The 20,325-nt window shown below is 44.3% G+C and overlaps 1 protein-coding gene across 2 annotated transcripts in view; it reads right to left on the bottom strand.

Annotated features, from left to right (window-relative positions):
- The window catches only part of YIPF3 (Yip1 domain family member 3), a 63,300-nt gene that overhangs the window by 23,936 nt on the left and 19,039 nt on the right, over window positions 1-20,325 (bottom strand). For both annotated transcript variants that reach the window (XM_069236258.1, XM_069236259.1), the window contains 5 exons: window positions 19,785-19,994; window positions 19,089-19,195; window positions 17,723-17,768; window positions 3,571-3,663; window positions 2,239-2,370 (listed from right to left, as the gene is read on the bottom strand). In XM_069236258.1, coding sequence (XP_069092359.1) covers window positions 2,239-2,370; window positions 3,571-3,663; window positions 17,723-17,768; window positions 19,089-19,195; window positions 19,785-19,994 — 588 coding nt within the window. The remainder of the gene's footprint in view (window positions 1-2,238; window positions 2,371-3,570; window positions 3,664-17,722; window positions 17,769-19,088; window positions 19,196-19,784; window positions 19,995-20,325) is intronic.

The following is a 20,325-nucleotide window of genomic DNA, read 5'->3' as shown; positions in this document are numbered from 1 at the left end:
GCCTTTTAACCCTGTCTGCTGTTTTGTCATTTATAACTTGTCAGCATTTAACACAATACTTTAGAGTACAAACTAAAACTAGCTATATATATATATATATATATATATACACACACACACACACACATATATATATATATATATATATATATATATATATAGCACTTGTACTGGCAGTATTTTTAGAAAGTAACGACAAATTAATCAAAGAAGGTATTTAAATGTATCCCTTCTATTCACTATACAATAGGGAAAGTGTGCGTGAATGAAGAGTGAACTATGCACTTTACTCAAATTGTAAATTACATCTCCCTGCCACAACTCACCGATTCTCGCTTCTGTAGGGTTACTGCATCCATTAACAATAGATCCCTTCAAACACTAAGGGCCTGAATACGACTTAGGCGAAGGGAATTACTCTGTCTCAAATGTGACGGATATCCCGCCCGCCGTATTAAGAGTTCCATAGGATATAATGGACTCGTAATTCGGCGGGCGGGATATCCGTCACATTTGGGACAGAGCAATCCCCTCCGCCGAAGTCGTAATCAGGCCCTAAATTTCTACCTTTGTGTTAACATCATTGAACTTTCTGGTAGAGGACACGAGTCATTCTATTACACTGAGCTCCTTAAATGCACAGCAGCTCTTTCTTGACGTCCATCATGAAAAAAGTCCATCTCTATATTTTTTTTGTGGCATGATCCATGTACGTACAGTGCTAATCTCTGTACACCACGTATAATGCTTTTAAGACTGAGCTTTGTGAAGTGTGTTTTAGTACTCTGTGCTTACAGACAGTTGGCTTGGAAATATACAGAATGTCTTTGGCCTTTGACTCATTAGCCAGCTACTTGCTTCCTTGAAAAGAACCAATTTCTAGGGCGAGAAGCCCCGTTGTTCATGGTCTCCAAGGTTCTATCCATAGCCATAAGATTTACCCTCAAATTGATTAAAATTTTGTCCATTCCCTGTTGGTTTGCACATCTTTAAACTGGGTTCCATGCAAACTGTCCTGCATCAACAAAAACTATGGTTTTCTGCACCTAAAGTAGACTCTCCAAGTAATAATTCCTTCTCGATTCTCCACCCACAGTCTTAAGGGTCCTTCAGTGCCCTTATCATGACATGTGTGGGAGCTCTAGAGCACAAACTAACAATTCTTAACAATTTTGTTCTGCCCTGCAATGTGCCTTTTACATTCTCAGTGGGCTTCTCAACTGCTGTGGAGTTGTCACTTCTTTCTAGCATTTCTGTCAAGCTCCACCACTGCCACTCGTGTATCAGGCCCAAAGCCTACTTAGGAGTAGCCATGGGCTATTCTTGAACAAAGTACTGAGGCTCCTTGCTTGGAGCTTCACTGGTGGAGCACAGGGTCATCTGTGGCTGGATCGGAGACATGGGAGAGATTTTCTGTTGCTGAACCTACTCTCAACTTACAACATGCTCCTAAGGAACCACCTCACACCCAAGGGCTTTCCTTATACAGTTCTGCTAAATTAATCCTCTTTGTCTGTTTCTGCACCAAGAAAATAAAAATTGAAATGGAGACCTCCCCAAGGCTCTAGAAAACACATCCTTCTTTAGTGGAACAAAGACATTTGAAATAAGCAATGTACCTGGTAACTGCAGTGATCTGGTGAAATAGTTTAGTGTGCAAACTAGAACTACTTGCCCAGATCAATGTAGTCTACACATTCTCAAACTACTCACAACTTAATTAACCAATAATATTGTTTATTCCAGGTACTGATTAGCTTGCAGTGAGATAAACACTTGCCTGGATTATACCAAGGTATGGCACTGCACACTTCACCAATGAACACTTCTTCTATAACCTAACCTAAAGAAAGGAATGTTATATTGGCCAGCCCCAAAAAGTAGTTGAGTCCACAGTGTGTGAAATACCAAGGTTCCCACTCAGTGATACTCATATTACACATCTCCATCACACTCACCTGTTTTGGGCACGTGCACTTGAAACAACAACTCATCCACCCCTGATTATACTCCCTCCAGGGCGTTTCTCTCCTAGCATATATCGCGCTTTCTGTTTTGTCCCCACAAGTGGATAAGACGCATTTTGTAGACACACTTCAACAGAACCTATGACTCATGACTATTTACAAATAAGAGAAAAAGCATAAATGATGGACGCCCGCTATGGATGATTAAGAGCCAGATGACTACTACACAGATGCATTCACTTGGCAGTAAGCTACAACTTCATATACTCACCAACAGAGAGAGCATCTGAAGCATGGTGATCTGGGCATTACACAGATAAGCCAGGAAGTAAATGAAAGAGGAGACACCAACCCAGTAACCAAAGCATGTGCCAATGGCGGTGCCCATCAGCGTACCTTCCCTCTGTGTTAGGGAAAGGAAAAGACAAAATGAAGAATTTAAACACCTGCATAAACTATAAATGCTGCAGAAAGCACTGAAATTAACTAATCTGCTCTTTCTTGCAAACATCTTTACACATGCCCAGGCTCCAAAACAATTAAAAATTACTCATTCATTCACTCTTTAAAGTACACATACCTTAACTTTACAAAACAAACAAGTCTAAATATGATGCATCTGAAATGACAGCACACGTTATAAAAATTTACATTTAACAATCGTTTCTAAGGAGGCATCAAAATACAAATAAGTCCATTATGAACAGTTCCACAGCTACAATAATTCCGCACCATTTGAAGTCGGTGTTACAGCACTTATCTTGCTGCTGCGCAACCTTAAAAAGTTGCTCAGCCTGGTTAATGCAGGTGCGCATGTGCCTGTGGGTGGCCACAGAGAACATGTTCTTCCAAGTGGACACAAAGTTGCGAAAGAGGACATCTACAGCTTGTGTTGAGAGCTACATTTTGTTCAAGGCTGGCATCAGGAAGTGGACGTGAAGGGATGGCGAAATGGTACTGCCAGTGTTCTGTTAAGGGCAACATGTTAGTGGACTGGCCAAATGGTAGTGTGGTGGATGTGGCTAAATCGCGACAACATATGAAAGAGATTGGGTGAGAGGTTTTAGTCAGTTCCAAAGCACTATAGGCAGCCTGTCCATTTCTCTAGCTCCTGTGTATACCTGGTGTCCAGCATCAAACAAACAGAAGCAGAGACACAATGACTATGTTAAGTGCTATTAGAAAGCAGCACACGGTCATTCTCAATGGCTCCGTTTTGTTGGTTGCACGATGGCCTGTTGCCTAGTCAATCATTCTTTATAGCAGTGTTGGTACCTGAGATGTAGTTAAAGCAGATAAGTTTAGCCAGCAGCCACATTGCCATCATTACCTTATCTTACATCATATTAAATTGATATTGTTGATGCTCAAATGTTAATGTTGTGGTTAGTGCAACTGGAGTTTGACATTTTGCTAAATGTACTGATCTTTGCGCAGTGCTGGGAGTTGAGATCTGGATCTGAATGGACTTAAGCACATTAATGCATTAAAGTTGATACCAGATGCTACTGTGAAAACACCCTTCAAGAATTTATTAACCCTACTCTCATATCTTATTTTCTGCAATGGCTAAGGACCAGCAGAATAGATGAGGTGTACTTACAATGACAGTGCCTGATGTCTTCATGCCATGAAGAAGAATCGCCACCAGGGTGAAGACCAGCATCAAGGGACCGTACAACTCACCAGCTACTTTCTGGAAAAAGAAAACAAAAAAAACCTAAGAGCTTTCCAGAAACAGGTAAGAAGGCAAAAACAACTGCATCTGAGAGGTAGAAAAAATAGTGATAAACAAGAGTTGTTGAGATGTTAAAGAACTCTCTTAGTTGTATGTGTTAAATAATTGGGAAAGGTAGTAAGTCAATGGATTATGGCTGCATGTTTAACAAAGGCGTATATGATACACAAAATTAATATTGCGCTTATATATTTGGCCCAATTTTATTCTGCCAAACGTCACATTTTCAATGGCTTTTTTTGCTGTTATTTTTGAAGCAAGGCTCTGATAAAATATGTCTTTATAAGTGTGAAGAGCATAACAATCCTCATTCTGCTCCCACCCTCCAAGTTTTGAAATAGCCACCTTTCTCGTACTTCACTCCTTCCTCACACTCCTCTCCAAGACTGGCTATTCTGCTGTGAATCCCACCTCATTTGTAGCCCATTCTCCGCCTTTCCCTCTTGAATCCCAATCGCACCACCGTAAAACAACAGCTCTCTATAAGTCTCTCTGATCTGGCTTCCATCAATAAGACAACCACACACTCTCCTTGGACAAGAGAGACTGAAGAAGCTTTGCTATGTGTGCATCTACAAAAACGATGAATAAGCATGGCATCTGGTTAACACTTAATATATTCTTCACTGATCAATTTACTGATGACATGTTCTGAGATGAGCTCCCTTTGAACCCTTATTGTCACCCTCTGCTCTTTGTTTCTACATCAAATTCATAATGCATTTTGATTTGTAAACATTACTTCTACCATTTCTAATTAAATAAGCTATATTTTCAACTGCATTTTTGTGTACTTATGGCCATATTATCAAGTGCTTTTGCACATTTTGGGGTATTATGGACATATTATCAAGCGTTTTACATGTGTGTATAGGTCGTCCCTTCCAAATACTAAATCCGAATATGTATTGTTTTGCCACTGAAATCCGATCACAAGACGTTAATGCTTTTCTGACTACAAACACGTAGTGGTAACCCATTTGCAAACAGAAAGGAGTCCCCGAGGGACCCCGTTTCCTTTTGTGAATGTTGACAAAAACATTTGTTAAAAATAGGCAGTGGTCACATGGACCACTGGCTACTCTTTAAAAAAATAATTTACACACAGTTTACCTTTAAAGAAAATGGTTGCACTGAAACAAAACAAATCCTTTATTTAAAAGCAATCACAGACACAGGGGTTTGCTGACCTCAGCAGGCCACATTGCAACCCACTAGGAATCAGGAATTTGCAAACCGACCTATTAGTACCTAGGTCATTCGCAAAAATACTAGGAACAAATTGCGACCAGGGCTATCTACATTTGGCCCTTAGTTTTTCAGGAATCGATCTGAGAAGAACTTCAGGAGTTACCTGCTTTAAGAATGGCCAGTGTTACCTTTTGTACTGCATGTTGTGGACCTTGGCCACATTCAGGGTGAAGCTTTTTCATCCCAAGTTAATCAGCTCAGTGCCATAAGATATCTCTTACTACTAAACAAACTGGTTCTCCTGGAATGATTAAGAGCTGGTGTTAAGTCGACTATGGCAGGGTAGGTGGATAGTCTCCGTTTGTGAAGGATGGGAAATGCACTTCTCGTGCGCCAAGACCACAGATCAGCCTCCTGGATGACAGAGCAAGGACGTCGCAAAAAAACTGTTATTCAGTGATTGCCACATCAATCCAGGCTCAGAATCCACCCAAGTCAAATATTTTCACTCCTTTACTGACACAAGGCGTACACCATTAAGACAGCTACCAACTACTATGGCGTTTCAGGTCTTTAACCTGTATGCAAGATCTGGAAAAACACTACTAAGCACACATGGTGCCCAATGAATATTAGCACTTCATGAAGAAAGTTAAGATTAGCATATATAGGTTCCCACTCATCTCCCATCAGTATTATATGCGGCCTCTGTGGCTGTGGATACAGAGAGGGCCTTCTTTTTCACTTTAGACCCTCCTGACCCCCAGGTAAAGGTTTTCTCTACTTTACAAGCCAGTCAATACAGTGGCCTGGTGCTCCATCAAGCAAACAATGTACAACTGCTTTCTGGGTAATGTCCTTTTGAAAACTGATGTTCAGGTTTTGTAGATGTTCTTCATCAAGAAGCTAGGTGCAAGTCCCAATCTTGTTTTAAGAGAGAGAGAGGGGAAGTGCTTGTCTTTATTGAAGCACACTCAGGATACAATACTTGTTGTCGCTACTTCTCTGTCCCACAGAAGAAAAGACAAATTAAATCTATCCATGAGATTTTCAGGCTGAATACAGACACGTCAATGAAAAGATTAAAGACACTGACTGATAAATAAATCCTCGCCTAGGATCATCATTTATTTTGGTATCTAAAGGCCCCTGGGCAATCAGGCACTCGTGAGTGGGGCACAGGGTTGTAGACTCCATGGCGATAAACCTTTTTTTGATCTCCAAACATTGCTTAAGGGTCTTCACCAAAGTCCAAGTGTCACACAAGCTAGCAAACTCTACAGGAGCTTTCCACATTTCCACCTTCAGGCACTTCTAGGCAGCCTTGAAGACATACAGCTCTATCCTGCAACTAGTCTTCACTGAGGCACCTTATATTTTTCATTTAATCTAAGCCACACAGGACACTAAAAGAAAAGCATTTTGTCTTCCAGAGAGAAAGGAAGCCACAAAACAAGATCATTTCGACTTTCTTCTTATGCATAACATTCGCCATGGTGGTTTCAAAGTAATAAGTATCACAGCATCCTTACCTCAGCCTTCACACAAGCCACATGTCTCTGAAAATGCTTTTCCATGTGCTTCAGAAAGAAAAGCTCTTGTTGAAGGCTCTGCAGATCCTCAAGGCTCTTCTCTCGGGTCTCTTTTGGTGGAGAATGAAAGAGAACTAATCATACCAACATGTAGAGGAATTGTGTCTTGATTGCTAAGACTTTGAAGTAGGCCTACAGGGATGAGGTGCACTGAGGATCGAACGCTAGATAAAAGGAGTATTTCCTAAGAACTTGAAAGCCAGAACAAGTTGGCAATCAGGGGAAGGCCAAAAATAACAGCGGGACACATGGGAAGAACACACTTCCTGGGACAACAGTAGGGCTAGCAATTCAGCTTGAGTAACAAGGAGTATCTGATGAGATCTAACGTTGACAATGGTTGGATGGAAGATGCTTAGAATTCCATTCCATGGAGCATGCACATGGCATACAGAGAGCACAGGGACATCAGGATCAAGAACACTGCTCTCCTTGCAAATGATTCGGACAACTTGAAGTACACAGACACAGCTGGAAGGCTCCAGCTTGGATCAACGATTATCTATTTAAAAATGATTGGTATAGTTCAATGTAATACATAAATTAAGTCTGCTGGAATTAATGGTGATTATCCATGTAAAGGAAACATCCACACCAACAGGAAAAGACAAATAAAGAGGTTGACAAAACAGGTTAAGAGTCACTACTGAACTAAAAAAAAAAAAAAGTTAAGGCTTTTACTGAATTTAACTAAGTTGCGTATGGACGTAAAGAGGAAACACCACTGAGTGGCATCTTGTGGCTCATTATTTAACAAATTTTACAAAATGAAACTTGGAGGCTTACTGTAGAATATTTTTGAAGAATGGAAGCAGATAAAATGGTAATATTTTGGATCCATGAGCTAAAGAAATTGTTTATGATGATGCGGCAAATGACTGAATTTCATACGAATAAAAATGATGTAAATGGGAGTTTGAATTTTCCGAAGATGGGACAGGTTTTTTTCAGGAAGGTCCAAATACAGAGAGTTAATAAAATCCAAGTGCAAATGTAAATAGCCATTTGCGACTAGGAGCCCTTGACAAAAAGGAGAAAAAAAAATAAAACCACATTTTTAGATGTACAAATAGCATTTAATGACAGCTGAAATCTGAGGCTTTAAAGACAGTTGAGAATCCACCAAGGTACTACAATTTCTTGCTGTTGGAGTGGCTTAGGTGGAGGACCCAAGAAAGTGGCCATAAGGTATCGTCCCATTTCCAGAGACTACTATGAATAGATATGATATCTGATTTAGCAGAGTTACATTTTAAGAATGCGAGGGTGATTGGGATGACTGATCTTGAAGCCACGGACTGTCTGCAGACAGATATATGGTCATGTGTAATTTCCTTAACAGGTAGGCTTGAGGACGCAGATAGGTTAAACCAAAAAAAAAAAAGGGGGGTGGGGGGGAGAGACTCTAGATAGATAAGGAACACCAAAGGAGAAGCTTAAGGAAGAATAGAAAGCTCCCACTCCACAACAAAACATGTCCTCTAAATGCACAGGTCGCCAGACACAGAAAAAGAAAATTATGACCTATGGTATTAGATGAGGAGCAAAGGTCCAAATGAAACATAACTCCAACCCTGCCGCCTTAGTCTGTTGCCGTTCATAAATGTCTGTTATAGAAGGAACCACTGGCTCGATGCCCATGCCAGATCGGATTCTAGTTTGTACAGAATGGAGTAACTAGTTAGATTAAATCTACTCCTGCAACTTAGTTAATGCTTTCTCCACTAATAGTTGAGCATAGCAGCATGCAAGCACTGCTCTTCGACATGTTGTAATCTATTCTGTCGGCTTTAACCACGCTCATCTCAGGCCCATCCCTTTCATTGTTTGGTGGACCTGCCTTTATAAAATTCCTTGATGCCGTTGGTAAATGCTTTACGTTTGTCCCGCCTTGAGGCTGGTTTGTTACCACCTCTTGCATGGATTATTGCACGATCAGCGAGAGTCCTTGGTGTGGTGCACTATTTTTTTTCTTTGGCCTTGCCGCTTCGCGCTGCGTGGCCATATGTTGTTTCTTCCGTGTTTTCGGGCATCTTGTGGTTTCCTTGCGGTGTCTTTTTTTTTTTGCAGTTTTATGTAGCGCGTACTTGGCATGAAGGTATAGGAGCACTTTATTTTTTTGGCAGTTTTATATAGTGTGAACTCGATAGAAAGGTATTACAGCGCTAAACATGAGCACCAGTTACATTACACAAAAACACATTCATTTTTGGTAGCAAGGAAATATTAAGTGATTTGCCCAGAGTTACAGGATGTTGAGCCAGAGCTGAGACTCGGACCATGTTTCCCAGGTTCAAGGTCGGCAGCTCTGGCCCAGACACCACATCCTCTCCCTTAAGGTTTTTTGTCTGATGCATGCTGAGGCAGTGTGGGAATAACAAACAAGTTACTTACCTTTGGTAACGCCTTTTCTGGTGGATACACTAGCTACCTGTCGATTCCTCACCTAAAGAATTTTCCCCTCGCACCAGCTTTCTAAGGAAATTTTCTTCTAGCTCTGCACGTCGACGATGACGTCACAATTGGCCGACTCCCACGCGATGCCGTATGACGTCATCCAGGCAATAAGAAGTCCTCATCGACGTGCAGACGTCAGTTATCAACATTTTTTACGTGCCTTTGAGGCGAACAGATGAACATTGACATCACAGAAGTGATACAAGTACATCAATCAAACTTATATACCAACTTTTATTCCAATAATATGAAACGAAACTGGTAGAAACAACACCACGAATTATGCATATATAAATATATATACATATCCACACGTTTCCATATATATAGAAATATATAAACATCGCATCATCATATAACTATATACAATATACAGGTGCTCACCCAAGGAATTCGTGATAAGACCAGTCAGGCAATGGGGAGGCGGGTGGGACCGTGAGGAATCCACAAATAGCTAGTGTATCCACCAGAAAAGGCGTTACCGAAGGTAAGTAACTTGTTCTTCTGATGGATACAACTGCCTGTGGATTCCTCACCTAAAGAATAGAGTCCCAAAGCAGTACCACCTCCGCAGGTGGGTGCCTGAATGGTCAAACCAAGAAATCCTGCAGCACTGAGCGGGCAAAATGGCCATCCCTCCAGTCCAAAAAATAATGTTTGACAAAAGTATGGAGGGATGCCCAAGTTGCCGCTTTGCAGATGTCAACCACAGGAACACCCCTAGCCAAGGCCGACTAAGCAGCCTTAGCCCTGGTGGAATTTGCTCGAAGCCCTACAGGAGGTTCTTTCTTTGCTAAAGAGTAACATAGCTTGATACAAAGAATGACCCACCTGGACAGCGTTCTCTTGTGGACAGCTCTGCCTCTCCTCTTCCCCACGTAACCAATGAAGAGCTGATCATCTTGCCTGAACTCCCTCGTCCTGTCGACGAAGAAGCTCAATGCTCTTCGTGGATCCAACCGGTGAAGCCTCTCTTCCTCCTTGGATGGATGAGGTGGAGGATAGAAGGAAGAGAGAGTAATGGACTGTCCCAAATGAAAGGGTGTAACAACCTTCGGGAGGAAAGCCGCCTTGGTCCTTAACACCACTTTGTCCCTGTAAAAGGAAATATATGGGGGCTCTACGCTAAGAGCCTGAAGCTCACTCACTCTTCTAGCCGATGTTATGGCCACTAGAAAAACAGCCTTCAAAACTAAAAGTCTCAATGAACAAAAGTGCATTGGCTCAAATGACGATCCCATGAGAAAGGTCAATACTAAGTTAAGATCCCACTGTGGCATAACAAACAGAGTGGGCAGAAACTTATTAGTGAGACCCTTAATGAACCTCAATACAATAGGTGACTTAAACAAGGAGAGTTGGTCTGGAAGGCACAGAAAAGCCGACAGCGCTGATAAATAACCCTTAACTGTGGCAACTGCACAACCCTTCTGTGCCAAGGATAAAGCAAATAACAATACATCTGACAAATGGGCATTCAAGGGATCAATTTGGTTCTCTCCACACCAACTGACAAATCTGTCCCACCTGCTTGCATAGATCGATTTGGTGGAGTGTCGCCTGGCCGATAAAATAACTTCCACCGCCACCTCCGACGGGAGAGAAAAGGAACTCAGATTGCCCCGTTCAATCTCCAGGCATGAAGGTGCAGGTTCTGGAGGTGGGGGTGTAAAACCTGCCCCTGCGAGAGGAGGTCTGCCCTGTACGGGAGACGGAGCGGAGGGCACAGAGAGAGTTGGAGAAGATCCGAGTACCATACCCTTCTTGGCCAATCTGGGGCTATTAAGATCACTTGTGCCCGTCTTGGAGGATCTTCCTCAAAACCCGAGGAATCAAGGGCATGGGAGGGAATGCGTAAAGCAACTGACCCTTCCAGGACATCTGAAACGCGTCCCCCAAAGCTCCTTGCACCGGATACTGGAGGCTGCAAAACGACGGGCAGTGCGTGTTCTCCCGAGTGGCAAACGGATCTGTCTGAGGATATCCCCACCTCTGGAAGATGTAAAGGGCCAGATCTGGATGAAGACGCCACTCGTGATCGGTCGAGATGAGACGACTGAGACTGTCCGCACGCACGTTCAGAACTCCGGCCAAATGATTTGCTACCAAGCAAATCTGGTGGTCCTGAAGCCAGGACCAGAGCTGAAGAGCTTCTCTGCAGAGAAGATACGACCCCACTCCTCCCTGCTTGTTTATATACCACATTGCAGTAGTATTGTCTGTAAGGACCTGAACCGACTGACCGGGAAGGGAGGAAGGCCTTGAGAGCCAGATGTATCGGCCGCAGTTCCAACAGATTGATGTAAAACCTCTGTTCTCCTGGAGACCAACAACCTTTGATCTCCAGGTCCCCAGATGAGCTCCCCACCCTAGAATGGAAGCATCCGTTACAACTGTGGCCACTGGCGGAGGTAGCGAGAACGCCCTTCCTTGCGACAGGTTGCTGACCGCAGCCCACCATTGAAGATCCGCTGCAGCGTCTCTGGAGATTCTTATCGAGTCCTCGAGATCTCCTTTGTGTTGAAACCACTGCCTGCGGAGGCACCACTGATGAGCCCTCATGTGCCAGCGTGCATGAGTGACCAGCAGGATGCAAGAAGCGAACAGACCGAGCAGACGAAGGACCTTAAGGACTGGAACGACCGCTCCATTTCGAAACATTGGAATCAACGCCTGAATGTCCTGAATCCGCTGCAGCGGAGGAAAGGCCTGATTCAATGTTGTGTCCAGTACTGCCCCTATGAACAGGAGGCGTTGAGAGGGCTCTAGGTGAGATTTGGGCACGTTCAATGAAAAGCCCAGATCGAACAACAACTGAGTTGTCGACTGCAGGTGATGCCGCAAGAGCTCCGGAGACTTGGCTTTGATCAACCAATCGTCCAGATAAGGAAATACTGCTATCCCCTTTCTTCTGAGCTCCGCTGCAACCACCGGCATCACCTTCGTGAAGACTCAAGGTGTAGTAGGCCGAAGTAGGACCAAACGGAAGGACCGCAAACTGATAGTGTTGCGACCCCACCACAAACCGGAGATACTTCCTGTGCAACTTGAGGATCAGAATATGGAAGTAAGCATCCTGCAAGTCGATGGACACCATCCAATCTCGTTCGTTCAACGCTAAAAGAACCTGTGACAGGGTCAGCATCTTGAACTTTTCCTGCTTGAGGAACCAATTCAAAATCCTCAGGCCCAGGATTGGCCTCAACCGACCATCCTTTTTGGGGATCAGGAAGTATCTTGAATAGCAGCCCTGACCCCTCTTCTCTCCTCTCCTCTCCTCTCCGGGACCAACTCCACTGCGCCCTTTGACAAAAGGGATATCACCTCCTGTTGCAGTAACAGAAGATGGTCGTCCGAACAGAAGGATGGGCGGGGAGGGATGGGAGGAGGAAACTCCCGAAAGGGAAGAGCATAACCTTTCCCCACAATATCGGTGACCCAGGTGTCTGATGTTATTGACTCCCACATGCGGAGAAAGTGAGTTAGTCTCCCCCCCCCCCCTTACAGGAGATGTGTGAACAGGGAGTGATGGAGAACTAAGGTTGCTTTCCCTGCTGCACCCCTCAGGAGGAAGAGGCAGAGAGCTGCTGGGCAGCCCCTCTAGTGCGTACTCTACCCCTGCCCCTGAAGGATCTATAAGGGAGAGATCCTGAAGATTGCTGTTCTGCGCATGGAGCCTGCCACGAAAGAAAGCGCCACGACCAAATCCTCTAAACCTTCTAAATGATTTCAAAGAGGATGTGGCTGCTTGCAGTCCCAAGGATCTTGCTGTGGCTCTACTCTCCTTAAAGCGCTCCAAGGCAGAGTCGGCTTTCGATCCAAAAAGTTTGTCTCAATCAAATGGCAGGTCAAGCATAGTGGTCTGAACATCAGGAGAGAATCCTGACTATCGCAGCCAGGCATGCCGCCTCGTCGCTATGGACGTGCTCGTAGCCCTGGCCACAGAGTCCGAGGTGTCCATCCCAGATTGAATCACCTGGGTCGCCGCTGCCTGAGCGTCCGACAAAAGGTTCTGCACCTCCTGGGATAATCCCGGGTGCCCCTTAGCCTCGTCCATAAGGGCATAAATGTATCGTCCTAAAATGCAAGTAGCATTTGTGGATTTCAAAGCCATGCTACATGACGAGAAGGCCTTTTTAGCTGACTGGTCCATTCTCTTAGACTCCCTGTGTGCTGGAACTCTGGGAAACGATCCAGGAGCAGAACAGGAGGAGCACGACGCTTGCACAACCAAACTCTCTGGAGTCGGGTGCTTGGACAAAAAGTCTGGATCACCTGCAGCCACTCGATAGCGTCTCGCCACCGACCTGTTTACTGCAGCCGAAGTCACCGGCTTCTTCCAAACTTCCCTCATAGGGTCCATAAGAGCCTCATTGAAAGGAAGAAGGGGCTCCGCCACAGCTGAAGCTGGATGCAACACCTCAGTAAGGATGTTGGTCTTCACATCCGCAGCTGGAAGTGGAAGGTCCAAAAAGTATGCTGCCTTCCGCACCACAGCATGAAAAGAGGCAGCCTCCTCTGTATACTGCCCCGGAGAAGCCAAGTCCCATTTCGGGGAAGTGTCTAGGCCGCTTGCAGTGTCCAAACCTTGCAGGTCCCCTGAAGGCTCAATGATCTCTCCTTCCTCCAAGTGCTGCTTCTCATATTCCTGCTCCTCCAGCAGCCTCAGAGCCAACCTTCTGGAGCGGAGACTGGACTTGATCCCCGGCATCGATAAGGAGTCAGCCGACGCTGAAGATCTCTGGCGGTGTCTATCCTCTGAGTCATCCGACGCCAGATCCCTCGGCACCACAGGCATCTTTAAGGTCACCTGGATCCGTGGTGAATCCATCGGCGCTGGGACGGTGGACGTCGTCGGCGTCACCGGTCTTCTGGGTGACGCCAAAGGCATTGGCGCCGAAGCGGTACTTCCCGAAGGAAGAAAGGGCATGAAAGGCGTCGGCCTGTAAGAAGCCGGAACACCCATGTCGAAGGCCAAAGGGCCTGACGGCCCCGCATGCACACCTCCAGGCTCCATGGTGGCAAAGATATTAAACATAGCATTAAGAAATGCTGCTGGATCCGAGCCCGGCGCAGGGAAAGCCGGATAACCTTGAGGACCCGGTGCTTGAGGTGAAGCCAACGACGGCCCAGGCATCTCCTGCTCCGGAGAAGCCCTCGGCTCCTGATGCGGATCCACTTCATACACCGACAGTGGAGACGTCGGTGAAGCTGTAGTCGTCGGAGGCGTCACAGTTGGGCTGACCTCCCACGGAAGTCGGCGCCGAGCCGATGGTGATCACAAACAGGAGCGGTCTCTGCTCGATCGGTGCTGTGATCCATGCCGGCGCCGAGAGTCCCGATGACACCGATGAGACCTCGAGGATTTAGAAGAAGATTCTCTATAATGATGCTTCTCCTTCTTGGATCGGGCCAGAAACAATTTAGCCTCCCGTTCTTTCAGGCCCTTTGGATTCATGCGTTGGCATGAACCGCACGACTCGACTTCGTGGTCAGAACTAAGGCACCACAAGCAATGGTGATGTGGGTCCGTGACCGACATGCGACCTCCACACTGCTTACAGGGTTTAAAACCCGACTTAGTCAGCTGCAACATAGTTACACCAAAGTGAAACTGTAGCTCACTGGTAGCCTCAAAGAAATCCGTTACTCAAAGGCACGGAAAAAAGGGAACTGACGTCTGCACGTCGACGAGGACTTCTTATTGCCTGGAGACGGCGTTGCGTGGGAGTCAGGCAATTGTGACGTCATCATCGACGTGCAGAGCTAGAAGGAAATTTCCGTCGAAAGCTGGTGCGAGGGGAAAATTCTTTAGGTGAGGAATCCACAGGTAGTTGGATCCATCAGAATAGTTTTTTTAATATACCGCTTGGTGATACAGTTTCTGACATTTCATAGCGCTACAAAGCAGCTGCCATTCTTAACAAAATCGCGATAATTTATTTGCATCGACATTGCAGAGATGTGAGGTGAAAAAGCTATGTCAGGACTGTAATATCTGGCATTCTCGTTCTGTCAAGACCTCTGCAGTGGGTGCATTAACCAACTGACTTGAGTACAGCAATAGCACGTGTTCTTGATAACCTCCAGAGGGTCACCAACCAAGCACATAGGTTAGTTCTACGCAAAAGATGGCGAAAGTTGTTGTCTCCAAAATGGTGGAAAAGGAGTGGTGACTCCAGACCAAGCACTTCACAGCCTTGCGCTTCATAGCAAAAAACATCAAGCCTTTGGATGTAAATTGGACCTCTTCAAATAGAGTTCAGTTAGCGCAAACTTGCAGCCCTTTACATTAGCACCTGTTACATTACACAAGAACACATTCATTTTTGGTAGCAAGGGTAGATTAAGTGATTTGCCCAGAATCACAGGATGTTGAGTCAGCGCCGAGACTCGAACCGTGTTCCCCAGCTTCAAGGTCGGCAGCTCTGGCCCTTACACCACATCCTCTTCCCCATGGGTTCTTTTTCTGGTGCGTGTTGGGCACTCTGGGAATAACTTTTTTTTTTATATGGCACTTGGTAATACAGGTTCTGCCATTTCATAGGGCTGCATTGCAGGTGCCTGCCATTCTTAACAAAATCGCTATAATTAATTTGCTTCGACCTTGCAGAGATGAAGAGGTGAAAAAGCTATGTCAGAATTGTGATCTGTGACATTCTTGTTCTGTCAAGACCTCTACAGTGGGTGCATTAAGCAACTGACTTGAGTAGAGCTTAACACTAGGAGATAGCACGTGCTCTTGATAACCTCCAGAGGGGCACCAACAAAGTGCATAGGTTAGTTCTAGACAAGAAGATGGTGAAGGGTGTGGTCTCGAAAATGGTGGAAAAGGAGTTGCAGCTCCAGGCCCAGGCACTTCACGGCCTCAAGCTTGATAGCAAAACATATAGCCTTTGGATGTAAACTGGGCCTCTTAAAATAGAGTTCAGTTAGTAGAGGCAGCCATTTTCTGAACTCCGTAGTGCAAAGAAGCTAACACAAGGGTGCCAGAGTGAGGGGAGGAGTGTATCAATGGGCAAAAAAGTGGAGCAACCCCATCACTTCCTACTCTCGGAATTCACTGGTGTCATGGCTTTGACAGTCCCCTCACAGCTACTGCGACCTTGCAGATGCCATTTCCAGAAGAGCTGTCTAAAACAGTGCTCGAATAGCACCGCTTCCTGTTGGAAGAGGCCCCACCTCGAATACTCCCCACAGCCTCTGACACAGGTGCAGAGCGCTTCTCCAACACCCTCTGGAGTTCTGTGTATAATATCATAGCGAGTCTGTAGGAAGGATGCAAAAATACTCCCAAGATGGCAGCCTTGTTGTGTCCTCTCTCCTGCAGTGACAGACCTGGGAGGGTTGCTGTGGCACCCGCAATACATCCACTACACTCCGAACCAAAACACATAGGTAAAATACATTTACATCACAACTAGATCTAACTCTCACAAATATGAGACCTATTGCACCTCAAATGCTTATTTTAATTTCTCATGGGCAAATAGGTAACTCAAATTACAAAGGACAACACAATTGAGAAGCATCAAACTGCACTATCATTAACGCAAATTATGGATTTTTTCTCAGGTATATGCTACCTAGCCTGTCTGCTGATCTGTGCTATTTAAGTCGGAAAATAGAGTGACCAAGGAGCAATACATTTGTAATTATTAGAAAGACACTGCTTCCAGCAATACTTGTCTTTGGGTCGGATGCATGAACCTTTAGGATAGCAACTTTTTCCAAAACACTATTTGTTAATAGCAATTGTAAATGTATGAAAGTTTTATTTAGCAATTACTAGTGTGTTGCAAATCGACCTTTCTCATGAATATTAATGAGATAGGTCACAATCTGCAACCCATTAAGAATTACAGCCATCACAGGGATGGTGGCCTGATGAGGTCAGCAGACCACCATGTCTGCAATTGATTTTTAAATAAAGCATTTTTTTATGCAACCCATTTTCCTTAAAGGTAAATGAGATTAATTTAAAAAAAATGAAAAAATGACAAGTGTAACTTTCATTTGTTAAGAGCAGGCAGTAGTCTATGTGTCCACTGCCTACTCTTAAAAGTATATATTTTTATATAAGATATGGGAAAATATAATTGGAGCCCTGCCCAGACATGCCATGGTTGAAAGAAAGTTGGGGAGTTGGGGATTCAAATGGAGGTATTGGAGGCCCACAGGAGAGATGAGCTCCAGGTTCCCAAGATGGAAGGGAACTGTGATACATATTTGATTACTTTTTTTAACTTCCGCCTTTTGGATCTATATAGTTGAAGTGGCTGAAAAAACAAACAAAAAAAAAAAAAAGTTTATCCAAAAAAAGAAAAAAGCATCTCTCAGGCAGTTATTGAATATCCATTTGTATAGAGAATAAACACATGGAAAGATTGCATTAGGGTGCCCACAGCAGGCCTGCTCAGTGCTGATTGGGAGGCAAGCCAGTCACCAATCTTAAGACTCAGTTTAGCACACAAAGGGTAACAGCCTTTTGTCAAACTATGGTTATTCTAGCTTGATTCCACTATCGCTGTACTGTATTTCTCTTCAACTGCAGATCCTCAATGAGCTCCAAAGCAGCAGAAAGGTTTAAAAAGCTTCTTAATAAAATAACCGCAAATCTAAGTTAAAACAGCTTCTGGAAGAGTAAGTGTTGAAGGATCTGACGCCACAGAAGTCTTTGCACAGGCCAAGCAACTACTGAAGAAGTCCAAAATGCAATATATTATTGAGCAGTCCAAATGCGATATATTATTGATCAGTGAATCAAAGGTATTTACCTGAGGAAAGTTGATCACTCTAACGGGAATCATGGACTCCAACAGCCTGCATGGAAATAAAAATGGTAAGTGGATCATAGGAGGCTAAGGATGTGAAAGAAACAAATCTCAAACACACATTTTTTTTTTCAAAACCCTGCCTTGTCAGAGACTGCGGCTCCACGACACCATCAAAGTGGTTGTGAGGAATCAATAATCAGTGAAAAATATATTCTACTCTATCAGTGCCTCATTGCATACTAAAACGGCCATCCAAGCAGGAATAAAAATGAGTTTCTTATTTAGGTTCACAGGGATTTAGTGTGTCCAAGTTGTTACACTTCTACATCCACCAATGGCCTTAAGTGAATGAAAACCAGCCAACTTTCTACCAAACTGGCCTTCCGAACGATCCACAGAAGCACACGTGACATCTTTCCAGAGTGTGTCTGGATAATCAGCTTAAACAAATGTGTTGGCTTTGAGGTCCCTATAAAAGCTAATGACCCTGTTGTGTGTTTATGAAGTCTATAACAGCAACGAGTGTCTGAAACCGTAGCCAATTACAAGGCACTGTTTTTACACTCTTTACCATCAAAACTGGTATTTGTTGCCCAGCTGACTGGTGGAAGGGGGCTCTCAATACAGTAAGTACAAGGGCGAGCGGCTTGGGGAAGGGGGCGGTAGAAGAAGGCTTTCGATTTTCAGAAGGAGTGATCCATACATTCTTTAAGCATTAATGGGAAATTAAAAATGAACCCTGTATACAAGCAATTCTTCATTTTATTTTACATTTCTATTGAATTAGAAGTTGTCTGTAGTGCGATATTATCAGATTGTCTGAAACAGCTTCTGCAACCCTTGGGTAATCTAGGCCAGAGTGAAGTTGCAGCAACAAAGTGTGTTGCCTCTTGGCAGAGATCTGCACAAGCAGAGTTATAACCAGAACAGTCTCATTCATCACACCTCCATTTCACCAATATACTTGCAACTTTAGCCAACTCTAGTCCCTACTACCACTCCCATGTACTTTTATCTGCCCTGTAGCTACAAGAGTATTAGTTGTTGTCAGAGAATATTGGTCTTCCAGGCTGCTTGTCTCAGCTTCTCGTGTTTAATAAAGAATCCTAGACATGGATGAGGGAGAGGAAGCAATACCTGGAGCTGCTTTATCTCGCTGAGCCCCCGGCTACTGGGCAACAAAATAAGAGGCTGATTTAGTTAATGACCACATCAAAAGGAAGGAACTTACTCAAACAACAAATAAAATATGTAGTCAGTCACCATAGTTCATGTCGAGGGCTCTGCCATTACCAATCAAATTATTTAACCATAAATACACACTGCTCTTACCCCCTCTAACCCTGGCCTAGTTGAGCCCTCTTACCTGTTGCGAACCTGGATGGGCTCCACGTCAAAGTAGGGCCGGAGGATATCAATGTTAGCATAGAGATTGAAGGCCTTGGAAGCTTGCCTCTTCCCAGCCTGCCACATCTAAAAACATCAATAAAATGAAGAGTGAGAATCAGTAACGACTTATTTATTCCTTCTGCATATGGTGCACGCCTGTGAGCACCTAGCACACTGAGGCACAACTTTCAAACTCAAGAGGCTGATATTCAAGGGACACTTTTCCCAAGAAGCACTTGGTAAGGATTATTTGGATTGGCATACTTTTTAAGCACTTCTGATCAAGATGCCTCTTAAAATGAGGCGAGTGAGTACTTATGGCAACCACTGGCAATGACTAAAACAACTTGCGACACAAATACTAAGTTGTCATAAAAATGCAGCCATCCATTAGATGGCATCATTCATTATTTGCAGCCGCCCTTGGTTGAAAAAGCACTTGATTTGCACTACTTTTCAAAAAGTGTGAAGTATTTTACCACCCAAAGTTGTACTAAAAAAAAAGGAAGAGCTCACTACCATATAATACACATGTTCAGTAGAATGAATCAGAACTTACTCCTAAAGCACAAAGTCCATAGTGGCTGGTGTGCTACAGCTATACCTGCTGACTGCTGCTCAGCCCATGGAGTGCCAAGATGTCCCAGGATGTCATTGTTCTGGCCAAACTCACCTCACCTGCCACTTGTCGGCCCAGCTGTCCTTTGATGCCTTTCATCCCAAGGAACTCTCCATCCTCCTCCTCGCCTCCTGCAGCCTCAGTGTCCACCTCTTCGTCATCTACCTCTTCCTTCAAACGCTGGTGGATTTCGCCCATGTCTTCGAAGCTCGAGCCAGAAGTGTCATCCATGTTCTCCATGTCGATGACGGCTGAAGTTCCTCCCTGCAGCATGTAACATTACAACTTTGTTACTTGTACTCGGGATGCCGTGACACCCATCTGATGTGATATTTACAATGACAGCAAATAGGTGCAACACTTGCTTCAAAGTGCCTGGATTAGCATCTGACGATAGGCCTGCATCAACTGCTATACGGCCTGCTCCTTCTGACCACATCAGGGACACAAAAGTGCTTTTATACACACACACACAAAATATTTAGTAATGCATTTTAAGTAGCATTATTAGTATTTAAGATGTATTACTAAGGTAAATTCAAAGCAATCTTGATGCACTGTGAGCAACCTGAAAGTATACTACTGAAATGTCAAG

Source organism: Pleurodeles waltl, chromosome 5 (assembly GCF_031143425.1).
Source record: "Pleurodeles waltl isolate 20211129_DDA chromosome 5, aPleWal1.hap1.20221129, whole genome shotgun sequence".
In the NCBI taxonomy this organism is placed as follows: Eukaryota; Metazoa; Chordata; class Amphibia; order Caudata; family Salamandridae; genus Pleurodeles; species Pleurodeles waltl.
This window is presented reverse-complemented; position numbering and strand designations above follow the sequence as displayed.